Source organism: Salvelinus namaycush, chromosome 1 (genome assembly GCF_016432855.1).
Source record: "Salvelinus namaycush isolate Seneca chromosome 1, SaNama_1.0, whole genome shotgun sequence".
In the NCBI taxonomy this organism is placed as follows: Eukaryota; Metazoa; Chordata; class Actinopteri; order Salmoniformes; family Salmonidae; genus Salvelinus; species Salvelinus namaycush.
In genome coordinates, this window is record NC_052307.1 from 32,564,237 (window position 1) to 32,586,137 (window position 21,901).

Genomic DNA, 21,901 nt, shown 5'->3' on the forward strand with positions numbered 1-21,901 from the left:
AGACAGACAGAGGGGCTTAGCACTGGAATGGCCCAGAGCAGAGCTCAACTAGGCTGTTCAGCTAGGCTCTCTCTATGGAGAACACAGCAGCATGAATGCTACGCTACAACAAGGCCAGCATGTCCTATTTCATTCTATGAGCTCGAGCCTGCAGAATACAGCAGGCTGAACTGTGAGCAGGAGTGTGGCACAGTATGTTACCGATGGGAAGTCAGAGTTGTTGTCTCATGTAGGGCTGTTATGAGATTGTGCGATTTTTCGATCACAATATCGCGTACCATTAATGGAGCTGGGTCACGAATGTCATTTTGAAAGGTTTAGAAACAACAACAACAAAAAACAAAGGAATGTTAGTCTCTTACCTTTCCTCTGTTTCTGCAGTCCAGCACAAATCTGTATGTGTTGACTGGTGTGTTTGTGAGTCTCAAGTTTGGGGCCTGAGGCTTGACAATACCTTTGATGAGCCAGAACAAAAAAACACCATGACGAAGGTGGGTGGGGGGGGGGGACGTTTGTCCCGGGCCCTGTGCATAGACACAGCGTGACCAATTGAGGTTGTGGGGATGAATGAGGGTATTCACGGTGCCTAATGAAAGAGCTCCCGCTGGGCCTTGAATGAGGGTGGACCCATCTGCACCACACGGCCAAGCGCAAACCAAACCAGTGACCTCGAGAATTACCCAGGAAGCACTTTGTGACGGTCTCCCCAGCAACAGGCCGGGTTCACATGGTAACCGGGCTCTTTTCTCAATCAATCCCTGGTTCTGGCTGGCCTCTTCAACAGAATAAAGCAACGTTTCGTCGGAAGGCTTGGTCTGAGGGACCTGTGTGAAATCAACTTAGAGAGGACACCCAAAAGGAACTGGCAAGGATTATTTAATAGGAAGTAAAACCTCTGAGCTGAGATCTCGACCCAGTTTAAGAGAGGTGTGGGATGTTGTTGCCCTCTGGAACTTGTTCACCTTCAAAACACAAATAGCTTCTTGTTTGTAGTTGTGTTTGTACCTTAAGACTGTGTAATACACACTGTGTTCAAATTAAGTAGATGTACTGTAACAGAAAGTGAACCACCGTGAAGTGAAACAAACACCACCGTAGAGATTAGGGATTACAGAGTATTTATAGTTGCATCTGGGGTTTGGACATTAGATGTATGTTACAGGCAGTGCTTAATTTGCCGAGTTGAATCCCAATCAGCTCTATGGGCCTGGGGAACATAGTGTGCCTTACCGCGGTTCTAACTCCCGGCTCCTGTGTGACACGAGACTGTGTTAGCATGCTAAACTAAAGCCTAGTCTGGGAAATATACAGTAATAGATCAGAGAAGTTAGTCAGTGGATCTCTATTCCCTGTTGGAACCTTTGACAGCTATGCGATGACAATCCACCCCTGCGCTGCGTCTCTCCTCCTAACATCACACGGTAATGAGATTGCACTGCTGGAGATATCACTACAAAGCATGAGTCTGACTGCACCTTCAAACGGGCCTGCCTTGCTTGCCTCCATTGCCTGGCTTCACTGCCTTGTCTGACTGCCTGAAACGAAAAGAGGTTCTGGAACAAAACAATCAGAATCAGGAATCAGAAGAATCTGAATGAGGAAGCTCCCCGTCTTCTCCCCACTTCTCCGCAGATGCCGCCGCCGTACACGCCGCTCCTCACCTCGGAACTCTTTCATCCTGAGAGTGATTAGCCAAGCCGTGACGTTTTAAAGCCCCTTTGAGAGTGTTCTTCCTCAAAACCAGAGAGTTACGTTCTGTTAAGGGGGGGGGGGGGGGGGGGGGGGGGGGGGGCTCTTGTTTCGGGAGGAGCGTTCCTCACCGGGCTGCCAGTGATCTCTCCTCTAATTGTGGCGTTCTCTCGTTCTTTCGTTGTCTGATGAAGCTTGCTGTGCGTGTTGGCGTGGGAGCCCTTTGAGCACCACTCCGCCGCACCGCTTTCTGCTGCTCTCTTGTTCTCCTCCGCGTCAGATCAAGACACCAAAGTCACCCCATTCCGTTGTGTCTGTCTGTGTGAGGATGGCTTTGTACTGTACACACTTAAGGCACAAATGATCCTTCTGATAAGGCCTAATGCTGACCCGATGTGACCACTACAGGAGGTAGAAGAGATTAATAAAGGACTCATCCAACCCCCATAGTCACTATTATACATTTACATCATCACAATTTCCCTTCCTTGTACACTTGAAGTGTTTTCAACTTTTTGCAGTTTTTCTATTTCAGAAGCTTTTCTTTCCTTTGCTGTAGGAGAATCTGACACGTTGACAATTGTGCAACTTTTGTAGCTAGTGCATGAAAGCAGGAGGGAGCAAAAGCCCCATGTTTCAGGGCCTTTGAATGTGGTTCTATAGCACCACGCAGCTTTGACAGGTGAGCTCAAAAGCCCAAGTTCTCTGATAGGGGATAAGACAGGTTGTGAGGAATCAGGGAAAGGAAGGCGGGCGAAAGCTTCACACACGCACGCACGCACGCAAAGGAGGTAGGGAGAGGGAGTGGGATGAAATGAAGAGAATCGAAGGTAAAAGAGAGGAGGGAAGGAGTGAAAACACAGCTGATAAAAATCTGTATTATAACAACATTAATTGATGCTGCTGAGTGCCATATGTGGCGCCATATGGAGCAGGCACCCCAGAGGCCTGCTGTAATAGACAGCCTGCGGTGGTGCACACAACTTGGCACGTTTACAAACAAGGGACCTCCCATTAATGTCAGGGAGACAGAGGGGGAGAGAGAGGGGGAGAGAGAGGGAAGACAAAGAGGGAGAGAGAGACAGACGGGGAGAGAGAATAGCTGTTTGTATTAGAAAGTATGTTACTTGTTTTGTTTGTTTGGTTTTTTTGCTCTGATTTTTTTGGTGCTCCATACTGTAAATGGCCACATTTTAATTACGGTAATAAATGACCTCGCCCTGCAGTGTTGATGAGCGGCGGGACCCCACCCCTCCGGCCGACCCACCCCCCTCCACCCAACTGTCCCCCCCTCCGCAGAAGCCATCCTCAGCCCACTGCACCACACACACACACACACAGACACACACACAGACAGACAGACAGACAGACAGACAGACAGACAGACAGACAGACAGACAGACAGACAGACAGACAGACAGACAGACAGACAGACAGACAGACAGACAGACAGACAGACAGACAGACAGACACCTCAGCAGGTGAAGTGATGCATGGTGCCCTGACGAAGTGTGCTTAATCAGCTCCATTTAATCTCTCCTACCCCTAATAACGGAGAGAGCAGAGGTCTGCTCCATCCGCACTATAGAACCCTACTGTCTGCGGTACCCTACCCTGCCATATCCACCGGCTGATTTTAGCTGCATTGTCTCAGAGCTGTCTCTACGTCTGGCAAAGGAGAGGAGCTCCTGACTGTGATGGGCACTGTGTCTGCACTCTGCAGGGACGGCCGGGCTCCATGAAGGTTGGGCCGAGCCCAGCTTCCCTGCTTCAGTATTAGCAGTGGCAGACAGCGTCATGTCTCTCTCCTCTCTCTGAGGACCGGGGGGGCGGGGGGCTGGATGAATGGGGGAAGTGACAGTGGGATGTATATGGAACTGAGTTGTCAGCCATTCTGTTGGGTCTTCATAGACTGTGAGGCTAAACAAGAAGAGAGCACAGCTGTTTCCTCACTGGCTGGCTCTAAGGGGGAGAGAGGGAGGGGGTGGGGAGAGAGGAAGAGAGGAAGAGAGGGAGGGGATAGAGCAAAAAACAGAGAGAGTGGGAGGGAGAGGAGCGAGAGAGAAAGGGAGCTCTCAACTGTGATGTGTGCTGATGTAGCTGCAGCTCTGGGTCAAACGCTGCCAGTGTTTTGTGTTCGTCTTTGTTTCGTCTTCCCAGTGCTCCACTAAATTATTCACAGCCTGAGGATGTTCACTGTGAATACTGTACCCCCTCCTCTTTTCTCCCTCTCTCTCATGCTTCTCTCTCTCTCTGGGCAATTCCACGGTAACAGATTTACGCTGATACTCTGATTTTTCACTTTAAAATGTATGGCAACCAAAAACCATTGATTTCAAAGTTTAACAAACCATACAACTCTATGCACAATGACCACTTTGAACAATTTACACAGTAAAAAATAAATTAAGAATTACTGGAAAAACTGCAGTTTAGTTTGGTAACAGAATTATGGTAAAATATTCTGTTACCAATCTTTGTATGTGCACAGTTCTTCCTGTAAAATGGTTTCTGTTTGATATACATTTTAAAATGAAATTCCGTTACCATGGAATTGCCCTTCTCTCTGTTCTCCCTTCTTCTCCCTCTCTCTTCCCTGCTCCATCCATCCCTCTCTTCCCTTCTCCCTCTCTCTTCCCTTCTCCCTCTCTCTTCCCTGCTCCATCCCTCTCTTCCCTTCTCCCTCTCTCTTCCCTTCTCCCTCTCTCTTCCCTGCCCCACCCCTCTCTTCCCTTCTCCCTCTATCTTCCCTTCTCCCTCTCTCTCTCTCTTCCCTGCTCCACCCCTCTCTTCCCTGCTCCATCCCTCTCTTCCCTTCTCCCTTCTCCCTCTCTCTTCCCTTCTCCCTCTCTCTTCCCTGCTCTACCCCTCTCTTCCCTTCTCCCTCTCTCTTCCCTTCTCCCTCTCTCTTCCCTACTCCATCTCTCGTGATAGCTTGTTTGGAAAGATAACAGAAGTTTCCTTCTTGCTCTCAGGTTAATTCAACCCCCAACCCTTCATTACCGACTACATCTCTCACCCTCCTCCTTTCATCCCTCTTGCTTCTGTCTATTTTCCTCTCTCTCTCTCTCTCTCTCTCTCTCTCTCTCTCTCTCTCTCTCTCTCTCTCTCTCTCTCTCTCTCTCTCTCTCTCTCTCTCTCTCTCTCTCTCTCTCTCTCTCTCTCTCTCTCTCTCTCTCTCTCTCTCTCTCTCTCTCTCTCTCTCTCTCTCTCTCTCTCTCGTAGTGCCGTGGAAAACAAGTGTCTGATCTTTTATTTTCTAAACAGTAGCCTAGTCTTCATGATGAGCACCTCAGTCAAGGGTGAGGAAAGTTTGTTTTGCACCACAGCGAAGACCAGACTTCTGCTCTGTCTTCCTTACACTACCCCCTAATGATTTCCAATGACTTTGTTCTCCTTTCCTATCCAAGTTCAGAGGTAACCCAAGGGCAAGCAAAATCCTCTGGAAGTCGATGTCACTGATTAAATCTGTTGGCCAGCGGTTTCATCTCTACGACAGACAGACAGACAGACAGACATACAGACAGACAGACAGACAGACAGACAGACAGACAGACAGACAGACAGACAGACAGACAGACAGACAGACAGACAGACAGACAGACAGACAGACAGACAGACAGACAGACAGAACATGTAACAGGGGAGAGATTTGGCCTTGCTGTGCGTGTGTCCCAGAGCCCTATGGTCAAAACTAGTGCACTTTCTAGGGAATAGGGTGTCATTTAGGATGCAGTGTTAGTGTGGGAGCTGCTGTTCTCTGCTCATCCCAGGACAGGAGCTCACATTTTGTATTTCTATTAGATTTGTGATTGGGGTTAACCCTCTTGTTTTGTTGTAGATTAATGCTGTGTTAACTGGTTGTTGAGCAAGCTGCAGTACAAAAGCCTGCAGACAGACAGGGGGTTGGAGATGAGCTACACTGTCCTGGCCATCTGAGGAGAGAGGGAGGAGAGAAGAGAGGGAGAGTTGAATCCAGTCCCAGCCAGTGCCACAGGACACTCATTTGTAATTCTTTAGCCTGCCTATGACAGTTTTTGATCATTGCAGAGGAGAAAAGAGGGTGGGAGGCGAGAGGGAAGGATGGAGGGGGTAGAATGGCCTGCTTTCGCAGTTGCTGTCACCCAGCATGAATGCCCCTCTGGCCGAATGACAAGTCTAGCGTGAAGCGCTTGGCTGCCCCCTGAAATTAGCAGTAGAGCCCCCCGGCGGCACATGCTTCTCTTGACCAGCGCACAGTGGGCTGCCGCAAGACTCTTCTCATTATCTGCTCCCTCACAGCCCCTGACTCCCCCTCTCTCTCTCCCTAGCTCCTATTTATTTATCTCTTTCTCCCTCACTCTCCCTCCCTACCTCTCTCTCTCTCTCTCTCTCTCCCCCTGTGCGTATGCTGGAACTCAGTTAACAGCATCTCTAGTGCTAATCACAATGCTGTCCAAGGGAGGGAGAGGTACAGGGAAGGGGGAGTATGTGTGCAGTGTGTGTATGTTTGTGTGTCTATTGCATGTCTGTGTCTCCCTCCCCCTTTCTCTCTGTGTGAGAGAGAGAGAGAGAGAGAGAGAGAGAGAGAGAGAGAGAGAGAGAGAGAGAGAGAGAGAGAGAGAGAGAGAGAGAGAGAGAGAGAGAGAGAGAGAGAGAGAGAGAGAGAGAGAGAGAGAGAGAGAGAGAGAGAGAGAGAGAGAGAGAGACTGTATAGAGCAATGCCCGGAGGCTCAATCTGTTCCTCACTGAGCTACATCAGTGTGAGAGACGGGCCTCAGGGAAGCCTCCACTCACTCCATCAAACTGTCAGGTAGCCAGCGGAGCCGAGCTGAGAAGGGAGACTCTCAGCTGCCCTCAGGGCCAGTTCAAGTCAACATCCCATTTCCTTCCTTCCTCTGCTAATTTCTCCTACACCCGACTTAAATTTCCAATGCCCAGTGCCTGCTTTCTGCTGCTACTACAGCTCTGCTCTGCGGTGGGGGCCAGGACCCGTGTTAAAACAGAGGGAAGCCAGGGGTTATGTGTGTGGGTGGGTGTGTGTCTCTGACAGGGAGGTGGTTGCTACTGGTGGTGGTTGTGGAGTTATCTGGAAGCTGCGAAGGCGAGAGAGAGAGGAGAGGGTCAGGGGAGAAAACAGAAAGCCAATGGGAGCTATATGAAAGATGAGCTGCTAAAATGGACGCTGTAAATCAGTATTTTTCTTTATCTCACCTCTCTCTCTCTATTTCCCCCTTCTTTCTCTGTCCAATTCTCTCGTACTCCCCTACCGCCTCCATTTTTCTTCTCTCTCCTAGGGCTGTTGCGTATTCATAATACGATTGTGTATTCCCAGTCCCTTTTCTGCTGGCTTTTTGGCAGCTTGTTTTTTTTCTTCTTATGAATAAATGCTCCCCAATCTCTCTCCTATCAGTCCCATTAGAGTCTGCTCCTCTCCCTGCCAGACTACTGTGAGAGACCGCCAACACCCCTCCAGCCCCCCTCCCCTAGCGAGTGCTGAAAGCAAAGGCTGAGGGATTTCAAGTTGGAAGGCACAACCCACTGGGAACAGACGTCAATTCAATGTCTATTCCACGTTAGTTTAACATAATTTCATTGAAATGACGTGGAAACAACATTGATTCAACCAGTGTGTGCACAGTGGGAAGGCAGTCTTTAAATTTAAAAAAGGGGGAATCTCCCCCTCTGTTTCCCTCCCTCCTGCTTGTCCTCTGACCACATGCTCTACACTGCTCTGGAAGTGAAGTGAAGCGCTGGGCTGGCTGTCCCTGAAGGAGGCTGTTTGCACGGGATCTGGGTTTTGTAAAGCCATGCTTGGCTTGGCTTGGCCTGGCAGGGTCGGGGGTCAGGCCTATATCTTTCATCACTCTGGTTGATTTACATGGTCTGTTATTCAGCTCCCTGAAGTGTGTCAGCTCCTCCCAGGGAAGGAACCTTGGTGTCTGTCTAATGTAAAGAGCTGCTCACAGCCCCTGTCTCTCCTCTATGCTTCTCTTTCTCTCTCTCTCTCGCTCTCACTCTCAACTCAGCTCTCTGTTTGTACAGCCATCTCAGAGGTCCCCAGCTCAAATATGGTTTTACATCAGAGCTGGGGCCTTTTCTTCTTGTGGTCGATATAATTTCCGCCCGTGGGCACTTTTCACTCCGAGCGTCCATCTTCAGCTGGATCAATACATCCCTAATCCCCAGCCCTCGGTCTGACCCCTGGTAATCACTTGGGGCCTCATTTATAACCGTTGCGTAAATTTCCCCAAAAGAATCTGCGTGCACCAATTCTGAAAAGACTTCGCGTTTCCAAACTATTGACATTTAGAAACTTGGCACAACGGCATACACAGCCTGTTTCCTGTTATAAATCAGACCTGTCGTAAAACTGCGCCCGTGAACGAGCATTAAAACTCTGCCTGGAAAACACCCTCCGTTCACCTTTTATGGTGACAATAATGCCCTTTATTTGCTGTATAATTCGGAACTATTGGCATTAGGCCACAGCATGCAAAAGACAAACTGTTGTTCATTTAGTTTATCAATAGATTATTGGGTTTCTATGCCCTGCCTTGGTATGGGCTCTGGGATTAAATAGGCAATCATGTCACGCTCCTATCACACACCAATACTGTAGCCTACTCATACTGTCAAATATTTTACATAAGCTACCAGTCTATTTACTTTGTTGGTAGAATGCTTTAATCTTTAGCAGTCATTTATTCTGTATCTGGAAATGACTGTCAATTACACTATTTACAGTAGCTTCCTAAGGCCTACTTCAACGTAAAAGATCAACTGTTCAGCTGGTAAATGCAACTGTATACCTGTATTATAAACCGCGCTGCCGATGATATTGCAAAACTTGAAATACATATAGTCTCCTGTATCTATTTACTAGGCTACTATGTCCAATGAAATGAGAGATGCGCACGGTAATTGTTGTATGGCTCCTTCGGGAATATGAACGTCACGGCCAGGAAGGTGAGGAATTTATTTTGCAACGGTTATGAAAATAAAATAAATAGGAACAAGATTCCTGTCTAATTATTTTAGATTCTAAAAATAAAACACAGATTTCCCCTCTTCTCACAATCGGCAAATGGCTGCATTATTGCTAATATGTTTTCTTGTTTTTTGTTTTTTCTGAATAAGCTTTTCATCATATCCCCCATTTGCACCAAATACTTTGACCTACTTGCCAGCTGGCAATACAATATTTTAACCACTAGCAGGTGTGCGTACGCATAGTCTAAAGATTACAGGGAGGTGAGCACATTCTCAAGTCAAGTAAAATTATTATAAATGCCAACTTTTGCGTGAAAACTTGTGCACATACATTTTGGGATATATACAGTTGAAATCGGAATTTTACATACACCTCAGCCAAATACATTTAAACTCAGTTTTTCACAATTCCTGACATTTAATCCTAGTAAAAATCCCCTGCCTTAGGTCAGTTAGGATCACCACTTTATTTTAAGAATGTGAAATGTCAGAATAATAGTAGAGAGAATTATTTATTTCTGCTTTTATTTCTTTCATCACATTCCCAGTGGGTCAGAAGTTTACATACACTCAATTAGTATTTGGTAGCATTGCCTTTAAATTGTTTAACTTGGGTCAAACATTTCGGGTAGCCTTCCACAAGCTTCCCACAATAAGTTGGGTGAATTTTGACCCATTCCTCCTGACAGAGCAGGTGTAACCGAGTCAGGTTTGTAGGCCTCCTTGCTCGCACATGCTTTTTCAGTTCTGCCCACAAATTTTCTATAGGATTGAGGTCAGAGCTTTGTGATGGCCACTCCAATACCTTGACTTTGTTGTCCTTAAGCCATTTTGCCACAACTTTGGAAGTATGCTTGGGGTCATTGTCCATTTGGAAGACCCATTTTCGACCAAGCTTTAACTTCCTGACGGATGTCTTGAGATGTTGCTTCAATATATCCACATAATTTTCCTGCCTCATGATGCCATCTATTTTGTGAAGTGCACCAGTCCTTCCTGCAGCAAAGCACCCCCACAACATGATGCTGCCACCCCCGTGCTTCACGGTTGGGATGGTGTTCTTTGGCTTGCAAGCCTCCCCCTTTTTCCTCCAAACATAACGATGGTCATTATGGCCAAACAGTTCTGTTTTTGCTTCATCAGACCAGAGGATATTTCTCCAAAAAGTATGATCTTTGTCCCCACGTGCAGTTGCAAACCGTAGTCTGGCTTTTTTATGGCGGTTTTGGAGCAGTGGCTTCTTCCTTGCTGAGCGGCCTTTCTGGTTATGTCGATAAATGACTTGTTTGACTGTGGATATAGATACTTTTGTACCTGTATCTTCACAAGGTCCTTTGCTGTCGTTCTGTGATTGATTTGCACTTTTCGCACCAAAGTACATTCATCTCTAGGAAAAAGAATGCGTCTCCTTCCTGAGCAGTATGATGGCTGCGTGGTCCCATGGTGTTTATACTTGCGTACTATTGTTTGTACAGATGAACATGGTACCTTCAGGCGTTTGGAAATTGCTCCCAAGGATGAACCAGACTTGTGGAGGTCTACAATCCTTTTTCTGAGGTCTTGGCTGATTTCTTTTGATTTTCCCATGATGTCAAGCAAAGAGGCACTGAGTTTGAAGGTAGGCCTTGAAATACATCCACAGGTACACCTCCAATTGACTCAAATGATGTCAATTAGCCTATCAGAAGCTTCTAAAGCCATGACATCATTTTCTGGAATTTTCTAAGTTGTTTAAAGGCACAGTCAGCTTAGTGTATGTAAACTTCTGACCCACTGGAATTGTGATACAGTGAATTATTAGTGAAATAATCTGTAAACAATTGTTGGGAAAATTACTTGCGTCATTCACAAAGTAGATGTCCTAACCCCGACTTGCCAAAACTATAGTTTGTTCAAAAGAAATGTGTGGAGTGGTTGAAAGATGAGTTTTAATGACTCCAACCTAAGTGTGTTGTAAACCTCCGAATTCAACTGTATGTACGTACACACGGTTTATAAATTTAGGCCCCTGACTTCCCATGCAGCCCCCAGGCAAGGTCAAGGGTCAAATGGCAGAATGGATCTGAGCCTTTGGTCAAGTCAGAGTGCAGGACTCATATGCAGGTGCCAGGAGGGGTTGTGAGGAATTGCTTCATTTTGTTATTTTGTCTTCTCAAAGGTTAAGAAGGTCGAGTGGCGGTGACACTGGTAGTCACGTCAACGGTAAAGCCCAGTGTTAGAGACTATGAACTCTGTGGTGCCAGTAAACTATTTTATTTACTGTGGGAGAACATAACGTAACCACTGGCCTCTCTCTATTGAAAATTTAGCATTTTTTGTTTTCGCTCCGCCTTTGGTTTACAGCAAACCCAGGGCATTGTGCGCTCTTCCATTGGCGCCCAGAAGAGAGGTTTATTTGTCGAATTTTCCCCTTGTTTGTCACACAATCAGGATAATCTCAGCGTCGTCTCAACCTCTCCCACCCCCGAGCCTCTGCGATGACTCATCATTATGTTTCTCCCTCTCTTTCTCCCATGGATGGTGTTGAGACTGAGAGGGGGCTGAAAACACAGGAGCATGCAAGAAACATCGGCTCCATGAATTATGGATGTGTGAGTCCTGTAGGAAGAAGTGCTTAACCTTGTGCCATGCTCTGTGGTGCAATAGAAACTTCCAGTGCAGCTGCTAACAACATGCCTGCCTGGTGGTTGGTGGTCTCCTAAAAGGTACCCTATTGTGCGATTCCACGCCAACGGGAGCAAAAACTATTTTTGGTATCTAAGACTGTTCTGGCAATTCTTAGAAACTTCCTTGAGAGGAAGGATGTTAGACACGCTTTTTACATTTGTATCACAATTTATTGATTTTTGTATCATGATGTATGCATAGTGATCCGTGAACCGTACATGATACAGACAACACCTTGGTGTCATTACACTCCTTATAGTGTGCTCTAACATCTGGAGTATGTCTACATTCTGAAATACACATGAAAAATATTTAGATTAATATCTCAAAACTACCGTTTTTGATTTGGCTTAATTTTTGAAATATTGTCTGGAACCATATACTCTTCAAACTCATCAAATTTCCAGAGTGGGCTCTCTGGTACTTTCATTGATATGACCCATTTTATACATAGAAATTTACATTTTAAGTCATTAACCAATCACAGCCCTCTTTTAGGATTGCATATTCAGCAAATCACCAGCAGAAGGAATTCCCTTTGATTCCATTTGCCATCCACTGTGTTGGTGGTGCTCATAAAATTGAATTAGCAGAGAGCCCACTCTGGACATTTGATGTACTTGTAGATGATATTGTTCCAAACAATGTCTTAAACTGAACAAAATCAAAAAGGGTTGTTTTAAAATATTAATATTTTTAATGTTGAATAAATGCATTAGAAAATGTGTATTTCAGAATCTAAACATATTCCATATGTTGGAGCACACTCGTAGGAGCACAATGACACCAGTATGTTGTCTGTATCATGTAGGGTACACGGATCATCAGGTTTTACAGGAGGCATATATAGGTCTAAAAAGGGCCTAAAATGGCCACTCATTATTTTCTTAAAAAGCGGTTTGCCATACTAATGTAAAAAGCATGTCAAACATTCTTCCTCTCACTTAAGTTTCTATGTGAGACTTTCCAGAACAATCTGAGATATCAAAAATATTTTCCGCTTCGGTGACATTTGGGACACACCCAATATCACACACCTCATCTCCGGAGCCACAGGAGGGAAATTGAGGTGGAGGAAATTGTGGCTGTTTCATGGGTAAAGCTACCATTAGATCCCTGTGTATCTGGATGGGCAATATGGCCTACAGAGAGTGCTTCTGAGGTCTGACACAGTATGAAATTTGTGCTTTTCACCACGTTCTCCAATAATAAACCAAGATGGCCGTTTAGGACTGAGGAAAACAGTACCTGGACTCCATTCTCTCTGACAACATGAAGATGGCCAACTGTCTCACTCTTTTGGCTTTGTCAATAGTGAATATGAGGTCTTATCATATCTGTGGGTGGTGGTATTTCTGAGACTATTTTATTTGACTGAGGCAAAAATATGAATAGTTTCAGTATAATGTCACAGTTGAATTTTTGGAGCACAAGCTGGCAGTGAAATGTATGCGCCACAAGCCTCCGTTCTTTTTTTACATCCTTGTGGATATCTCACAGCCAAGATGGCCCCAATCAGTATTCAAGCAGACAGCCCCGACAGACATTGATGCTGTGCCAGTATTTATGTCGCCGGAAAAGTTTCTCCCTCTATCTTCGAGGCAAATTTATCGCAAGTCTCCTCAAAATGTGACGGGTGGAACTGTGTGATTAATTTGGCCAGTCGTTTTTTAATGTGTTCCGGGATGCACAGCACTTATTGTCTTCCCCCACATGTCTATTACAAAATCTGCAACAACAAAAAATCCTGAAGCCTCCTGTCTCCCTCCTCAGCCCTGTTGCCTCATTCCAGGTCTGAGATATGGGCTCGTCTTGGGGCTAGCCTAGCACTGAGACCCGACCCGGGTCCAGTCTGGACTGGTGTTTCTTCTGTCAAAATAAATCTCCTGCTCCTAAAGTGTTGAAAGCTGTGTAAATGTCAAAACCATCCGTCTGAGGTGTGGAGGGGAGGGAAGGGAGCCTGAGTCATCCGGTGAAGCTATTCCCTGATTTCTTCTCGCTGCGGCAGCGGTTGCCAGGTGCAGATGTTGCTCCTCGCTCCGCCTGCCTCTGAACCAGTAGCCAGGTTTTCTCTATCTTCTCTCATTTTTTTCTTCTTTGGTGGGGTTTGTTTTTGAATATCCATGAGAGGGTGGACCCGCTGGGGCTCCTGTCAGGGAATTTTGCGAGCAACATATCTCTCGGTTTTTAACGACGTCCCCTCTGACTGGCCTGGCCTGCCGTCCTGCTGTTGGTTAGGGGAGGTTGGTGTGTTTGTGGTTTTCCATTTTCCCCATTTGGCTGATGTGTTCCCTCTCCTGGCTTGGCCCTAGTTGACTGCTACAGCACAGAGGATCTCTTCTCAGTTGAACAGCGAGAGAACCCTGTTATACAGGATGGCATTGGCCTAATGCAGCCCCCACTGTAGCCCTTTCCCACATCGGCCCAATGTAGACCTAACATAGACTCAGCGTAGACCTATAATAGGATGTAGTTATAGCCTGGACCCATGCTAACCAAACACAGCCCTGACAGACCTCTTTCATCTCCTCAGGAGCCACCTCCATGTCCCCACTATGTGTTTAATGCTGTTGTTTTTTTGTCGCTTTTGACTTGAAACTCCTATCCTGCTGAGAAACTCCATCCTTCCTCTAGTCCTCCATTTACACTCTGCTGCAGGAAATGTCTCTTAAAGAGATTGGTGAGGGGGGGGGTGAGAGCCCTGCTGTGCTATTTTGATATTATTTTTCCTTCTCCTCCTCTCCAGTGCACTGGCAGCAGCACTCTGTGGCTTCCTTATCCTCTGCTCTCATCCTCATCCTCAGTAAGACCAGCCTGCAGGTCTGTGCTTGGGGAATTCAGCTGCAGCCAGAATCCACCTGTTCCTCTCCACCGCACATGCAGGGTTTCAGCCCGGCCCCAATAACAGGGGGAACTAGCATCACTGTGTGAGCCGCCCGGCAGCAGCAGGCAGCCGTTGTGGTGCATACTAAGAACACAATTTTCCCAGTTCCCTGGGATCCATTTACTTCCAGGGGCAATGTCAACAGGCAAATCTAGGAGAAAGTCTGCAGTTTTTTTGAATGTGGTGATTTTAAAAAAAAACAAAAGACTGAGTGGTGAGAGAGAGACAAATGCTGCTTGATTACAGGTTGTGTTGAGTCAGTAACAGGCTCATCTGGGTAGAAATGTGTGACAATCAATTTGCAGAGAACTCCCAATGCTGAATGGGAAGTTGATTGACAGGGAGCCTAAGCCACTTCCAGTTTCTTTAATACCATGTACCTATAATGTATTTTGACAAGTAAAGCCCTGAAATTAGGGTTTGCAAACATTCCCTGGAGAATTAAGGTACAGACAGCAAACAGGCTTTTTTTCTCTAATCCTGAACTCACACACACACACACACACACACACACACACACACACACACACACACACACACACACACACACACACACACACACACACACACACACACACACACACACAACTGATTGTATACAATGGAACATTTAACCATGCTTTCCAAAGTCATGGCCATTTGATTTCTTGTCTTTCCCTCTCTTTCTCATTCTCTTTATGTTTCTCTCTCGCTATATATGTGTCTCCCAGTCTCTCTCTCATTCACTCACTGCCTCTGAATACTATCAACAATGATCAAAAGCTATAGAAAGGAAATCAATGCATTAACAACTGTGTTCTCTCTTTTTCATTGATCTGGCCTCCGGTGTAAATGTTTCGACTCCCTTTCTTCTGTAAGAATGGCTCAAAATGGAAGGTTAGGACTTCAGCATAGCCTTAAGATGTTATATAGACAGATGTAACATGCACACACATAGTCATTCATATCATGTTGAGCCACAGAATCTCTTGACTTACCACTCTCCCCAGTCAGAAAAAGTATTCTGTCATTCACTCACAGAATGGGAAGATTCAAGGGCATAAGAGTAGCTCTCTGGAGATATCCTTACCTCTGGACTGTAGCAGGCTTGGGTTCAAATACTATTTGAAATCATTTCAAATACTGAAGCTGGGCTTGATTGAGTTTTCCAGGTGCAATCGAACAAATAGAATAGTCGCAAAAGTGCAAATCCCGCCCCGTCCTGCACTTCAAGGCAGACTAAAGCAAATGCTAACTGTTTTTGAAAGATTTTGCCTAGTATTTGAACCCAGGTCTGGTCTGTAGTGCTGATTGGTACTCGTTACTTAATTATACATTTGGACCCACCACGCTACAACACAAAGGGCCGCTGTGCCTCCTTTGACCCAAAGTCTCCCTTTGTGCCGGGGCTCTGAAAAGGAGTTAAACAAAATAAAGAGGGGCACTTAAATATGTTGCCACAGAAACTTAATTGACAGATTGAAGCCAGGCAGGCAGTGTTTTTCAGGGGACCTTCTCTTCTTCTCTTCTCTATGGCTCTTTGCTTGAATAGCTTTTCTCTTTTCTCCCTGGCTCCCCCACTGTGAGGTCCAGGAGGTCTGACCAACTGGTCCACTCCTGTTTCCACAACTTCACTTCCCATTGTAGTGAGAGAGGAGCGGCCTGGAGGAGCATTTATTCACTATTAACACCTAATGAACGTGAGAAATGGAAGTAGAGATTAAATGAGAGATCAGCTTTTGTGCCTTATAAAGGAATGCTAGCCATACAGGAGACAAGTGGTTATATACATTGTGGTCATAATTGCACATTTGCATTTCAAAAGTTTTAGTCCCTTTTTAGTAACCAAATGTGAAATACATTCATGTTAAACATACTAATGGAGAATGTTGGTTATAGGATATGGTGATCTGATGATGTGTGGAAAGCACAATTCATATTCTAATCAAAAGAGTGAAGGACACTTTTCTGTTGATTGCGAAATGGACACTCGACAACTCGTGCACTCTATACTGATATTTGTTTTCCACTTTTTGTAAACGATGGTATTTGCACAGGAAACTCAAGAATAGCGTTGTTGTATTGTATTGTGTACTCCTTTAGAACCTGGAAAACTCTCAAACGCGACACTTTCTCTCCCTTCATCTACCTTCATTTGTGTTGAAAGCTGCCACTGAACAAGAAGTCTCCCATAAAAATAACATCTGCACTGATTATGAGGTTGGTGGTGGCGGGGGGGGGATAAAATGAATAATTCCCTATGTTTCCCCTTTCTCTTCCCTTGCAGTGTGACAGCGAGAGTGACGTTGATGACAAGGTGAGACTTTTTTCTGTTTATCTTTCCCCACACACATCAAGTGTACTTGAGGAGTTGTGAGTAACACATGTTGAGTTCCTGACTGAAGAAGAAGAAGAACCATCATTCTGTTAAAGTGAGAGGAGGAGTTATAACAGACCGACAATGCTGCTAGTCCCACTACTGTTGAGCATTTGCATCCTACAGATAAGTAACAGAAAGAAAGAAACTAACAAGGAAAACACACAAGTAACTGCCAAAATAAAGGAAACCGCAACTTAAAGTGTCCTTATAGGCTGGTGGGCCAGTTTAGATTCAGTCAAATCAACTGTTATTTGTTACATGCTTTGTAAATAACAGTTGTGGACTAACAGTGAAATGCTTACTTACGGGCCCTTCCCAACAATGCAGAGAGAAAGAAAATAGAGAAATAATAGAAAAGTAAAACACTTAATAATGAAAGTAATAATAAATACAAAATGAGTTATGATAACATGGCAATATACAAGGAGTACCAATTCAATGTGCAGGGTTGCCAGATAATCGAGGTAGATATGTACATTAGGGCTGACCCCATTTAGTCGATTGATTGGTCGATAGCTGTTGGTCGACCGAGATTTCTTTAGTCAAGCATATAGCAACAACATTTTTTTAAATCAAGGTGTACAAGGCGCCTGTAGACTAATCCATTGTGGAGGCCGTGGGAATGGGACAGTGCATCACTCTAAGACATGTGCTACAGAAATTGTATATGGTTATATTACATGCCTTAATTGTCTAAGAATAGTGAGGAGAGAGGAAACCCCAACTTATTTAGGTCTATAATCAACAGCCTAACTGTTAAATGTGCCTGGCTTTATACATCATCCATATACAGCACCAGTCAACCGTTTTAACACACCTACTCATGCTTTTTCTTTATTTTACTATTTTCTACATTGCAGAAAAGTAGTGAAGACATCAAAGTATTAAATAACACATATGGAATCATGTAGTAACCAAAAAAATATAGATTTGAGATTCTTCAAAGTAGCCACCCTTTGCCCTGATGACAGCTTTGCACACTCTTGGCATTCTCTCAACCAGCTTCATGAAGTAGTCATCTAAAATGCAAAGAATGTATTGATTGGTCAACCAATATTTTTGTTGTTGTCAGGGACACCCCTAATGTACATACAGTATAACTAGGCATAAAGTGACAGATAGTAAACAGTAGCAGCAGCATATGTGATGAGTCAAAAAAGTTGGTGCAAAAAGGGTTAAATGCAGATAGTCCGGGTAGCTATTTGGTTAACTATTTACAGTGCCTTCACACCCCTTGACTTTTTCCACATTTTGTTTTGTTACAGCCTGAAGATTTTGTGTCACTGGCCTGCACACAATACCCTATAATGTCAAAGTTAAATTATGTTTTTCGAAATGTTTACTAATTAATACAAAATGAAAGCTGAAATGTCTTGAGTCAATAAGTATTCAACCCCTTTGTTATGGCCAGCCTAAATAAGTTCAGGAGTAAACATTCACTTAACAAGTCACATAGTAAGTTGCATGGACTGTGTGCAATAATAGTGTTTCAGAAATTAACTTTATGTCCTGAATCCAACACAACACATCACTGAATACCACTCTTCATATTTTCAAGCATGGTGGTGGCTGCATCATGTTATGGGTATGCTTGTCATCAGCAAGGACTAGGGAGTTTTTCTGTATAAAAATAAACGTAATAGAGCTAAGCACAGACAAAATCCTAGAGGAAAACCTGGTTCAGTCTGCTATCCAACAGACACTGGGAGACAAATTCACCTTTCAGCAGGACAATAACCTAAAACACAAGGCCAAATATACACTGGAGTAGTTTAGCAAGATTTGTATTTTATTATTTTTATTTCACGTTTATTTAACCAGGTAGGCCAGTTGAGAACAAGTTCTCATTTACAACTGCGACCTGGCCAAGATAAAGCACAGCAGTGCGACACAAACAACAACACAGAGTTACACATAAACAAACGCACAGTCAATAACACAAAAGAAAAATAGAAAAATGTATGTACAGATGACATTGAATGTTCCTGAGTGGCCTAGTTACAGTTTTGAATTAAATCGGCCTGAAAATCTATGGCAAGACTTGAAAATGACTGTCTAGCAATGATCAACACCCAACTTGACAGGGATTGAAGAATTTAAAAAAGAATATTGTACAATCCAGGTGTGCAAAGTGCTTAGAGACTTACCCAGAAACAATTGTAGCTGTAATCACTGCCAAAGGAGATTCTAGCATGTATTGACTCAGGGGTGTAAATACGTATGTAAATGAGATATTTAATTTCAATAAAACATGTTTTCACTTTGTCATTATGGGGTATTGTGTGTAGATGCCTGAGACAAAAATTCAGGCTGTAATACAACATGTGGAATAAGTCAAGGGGTTTGAATACTTTCTGAAGGCACTGTAACTAACAACGTAGCAGTCTTATGGCTTGGGGTGAAAGCTGTTCAGGGTCCTGTTGGTTCCAGACTTGGTGCGTATGTGGATAGAATATTTAGAATATGTAGGATAGAATAGTATATATATACAGCAATAGTTGAATAGGAAGGCATTGACAGGAATACACTATATACATATGAAATGAGTAAAACAGTATGTACAAAAGCTGAAGAACATACGCACATCCAGGTACTTTCAGCAGGTGCTGGAGTTGTAGGCAAACTCATGGAAAACACACAGGAAAACGCTGTACACTGTTGCTCATGCTCTCAGGGGATTTTTTTATGTAACAACATTCTGACCCTTAGGTCTTCATCAGGCATCCATACATAAAACAGTATGTAAACATTATTAAAGTGACCAGCGTTCCAATAGAGAGTACAATAGAGATTCTGTCATCTGTGGATCTGTTGGGGCGGTATGCAAATTGGAGTGGGTCCAGGGTGTCTGGGATGATGGTGTTGATGTGAGCCATGACCAGCATTTCATGGCTACAGATGTGAGTACTACAGGGTGATAGTAATTTAGACAGTTTACCATGGTGTTCTTGGGCACAGAGACTATGATGGTCTGCTTGAAACAAGTAGGTATTACAGACTGGGTCAGGGAGAGGTTGAAAATGTCAGTGAAGACACTTTCCAGATGGTTAGTGCATGCTCTGAGTACGCATCCTGGTAATCCGTCTGGCCCTGCGGCCTTGTGAATGTTACCATGTCTTACTCGCATCCGGAACAGCTGGTGCTCTCACACATGGTTCAGTGTTGCTTGCCTCAAGGCAAGCATAGAAGGAATTTAGCTTGTTTGGTAGGCTCGGGTCACTGGGAAGCTCACGGTTGGGTTTCCCTTTGTAATCCGTGATAGTTTGCAAGCCCTGCCATATCCGACGAGTGTTAGAGCCGGTGTAGTAGGATTCGATTTTAGTCCTGTATTGATGCTTTGCTTGTTTGATGGTTCGTCGAAGGGTGTAGCGGGATTTCTTATAAGCGTCCGGGTTAGTGTCCCGCTCTTTGAAAGTGGCAGCTCTACCCTGTACGGTCACTGTGGGGACGACGTCATCGATGCACTTATTAATGAAGCTGGTGACTGATGTGTGAAACTCCTCAATGCCATCAGATGAGTCCCGGAACCTATTTTATTCTGTGCTAGCGATTGTGGCCTGTGGAAATTTTTTCCCGCTCCTCTACCAAGGATATTGACGGGAACTGGAACATGCTGTCGTACATGTTGATACAGAGCATCTCAAACATGCTCAATGGGTGACATGTCTGGTCAGTTTGCAAGCCATGGAAGAACTGGGACATTTTCAGCTTCCAGGAATTGTGTACAGATCCTTGCGACATAGGGCCGTGCATTATCATGCTGAAACATGAGATGATGGCGGTGGATGAATGGCACGACAATGGTCCTCAGGATCTCGTCACGGTATCTCTGTGAATTCAAATTGCCATCGATAAAATGTGATTGTGTTTGTTGTCCGTACCTTATGCTTTCCCCCACCGCCACCATGGGACACTCTGTTCACAACGTTGACCTCAGACAACCGATCGCCCACACGACGCCATACATACTGTCTGCCATCCGCCCGGTACAGTTGAATCCGGGATTCACCAGTAAAGAGCACACTTCTCCAGGGTGCCAGTATCTATTGAACGTGAGCACTTGCCCTCTGAAGTTGTTTACAACGCCGAACTGCAGTCAGGTCAAGACCCTGTTGAGAACAACGAGCACGCAGATGAGCTTCCCTGAAACTGTTTCTGACAGTTTGTGCAGAAATTCTTTGGTTGTTCAAACCCACAGTTTGATCAGTTGTCTGGGTGGCTGGTCTTAGAGGATCCCGCAGGTGAAGATGCCATATGTGGAGGTCCTGGGCTGGCGTGGTTACACATGGTCTGCGGTTGTGAGGCCGTTTGGACTGCCAAATTCTCTATAATGATGTTGGAGGCAGCTTATGATAGAGAAATTAACATTAAATTTGCTGGCAAACAGCTCTGGGGGACATTCCTGCAGTCAGCATGCCAATTGCACACTCCCTCAGAACATCTGTGGCATTGTGTTGTGTGACAAAACTGCACATTTTAGAGTGGCCTTTTATTGTCCCAAGCACAAGGTGCAACTGTGTCATGATCATGCTGTTTAATCAGCTTCTTGATATGCCACACCTGTCAGGTGGATGGGTTATCTTGGCAGAGGAGAAAAGCTCACTAACAGGGATGTAAACAAATTTGTGCACAACATTTGAGATACATTTTTGTGCGTATGGAACATTTCTGGGATATTTTATTTCAGCTCATGAAACATGGGACCAACACTTTACATGTTGCGTTTATATTTTTGTTCAGTGTAGTTTACAGCTATCATAAAGTATTCTAACTCTGGTGAGCAGAATCTCGAGACTTCTTAATTTTAGAGATCGCACACCAGCTGTTTTTAACAAAGAGATACACACCACCCCCCTTGAGCTTACCTGACACTGCCGTTCTGTCCTGCCGATTGTATATTATCCATGTCCTTGATCATCCACGTTTCCGAGAAACATAGGATATTACAGCTCACATCAGCCTCTATATCGCCGTCTCTTTCTCTTCCGAGTGTCAGGGATTAGTGCCTGGCCCTGGGTGAGCAGTATGTCCTGTGCTGCCGACTCATTGAAGTTGAAATCTTCATCCAAATCGAGGTGAGTGATGGCTGTTCTGATGTCCAGAAGATCTCTTCAGTCGTAGGAAACGATGGCGGACACATTATGTACTAAAAGAGTTAAGATCAGGGCAAAAATACACACAAAATAGCGGAATTGGTCAGGAGCTCGGAAAATGGACGCTATACACTGTACACTCCAGCGCCATTCTGGCACAGATTCTACAAGTGTCTGGAACTCTTGTTGGAGGGATGCAACACATTTGGTGTTTTGTTGATGGTGGTGGAAAACGCT

At 44.8% G+C, this 21,901-nt stretch overlaps 1 protein-coding gene across 5 annotated transcripts in view; it reads left to right on the top strand.

Moving 5' to 3' along the window:
- Positions 1–21,901, top strand: part of LOC120035005 (autism susceptibility gene 2 protein-like) — a 394,702-nt gene that overhangs the window by 245,502 nt on the left and 127,299 nt on the right. For 4 of the 5 annotated variants that reach the window (XM_038981784.1, XM_038981936.1, XM_038981858.1 and 1 more), the window contains one exon: positions 16,479–16,508. The exons of the other annotated variant lie outside the window; for it this stretch is intronic. In XM_038981784.1, coding sequence (XP_038837712.1) covers positions 16,479–16,508 — 30 coding nt within the window. The remainder of the gene's footprint in view (positions 1–16,478; positions 16,509–21,901) is intronic. 5 annotated transcript variants of the gene reach the window in all.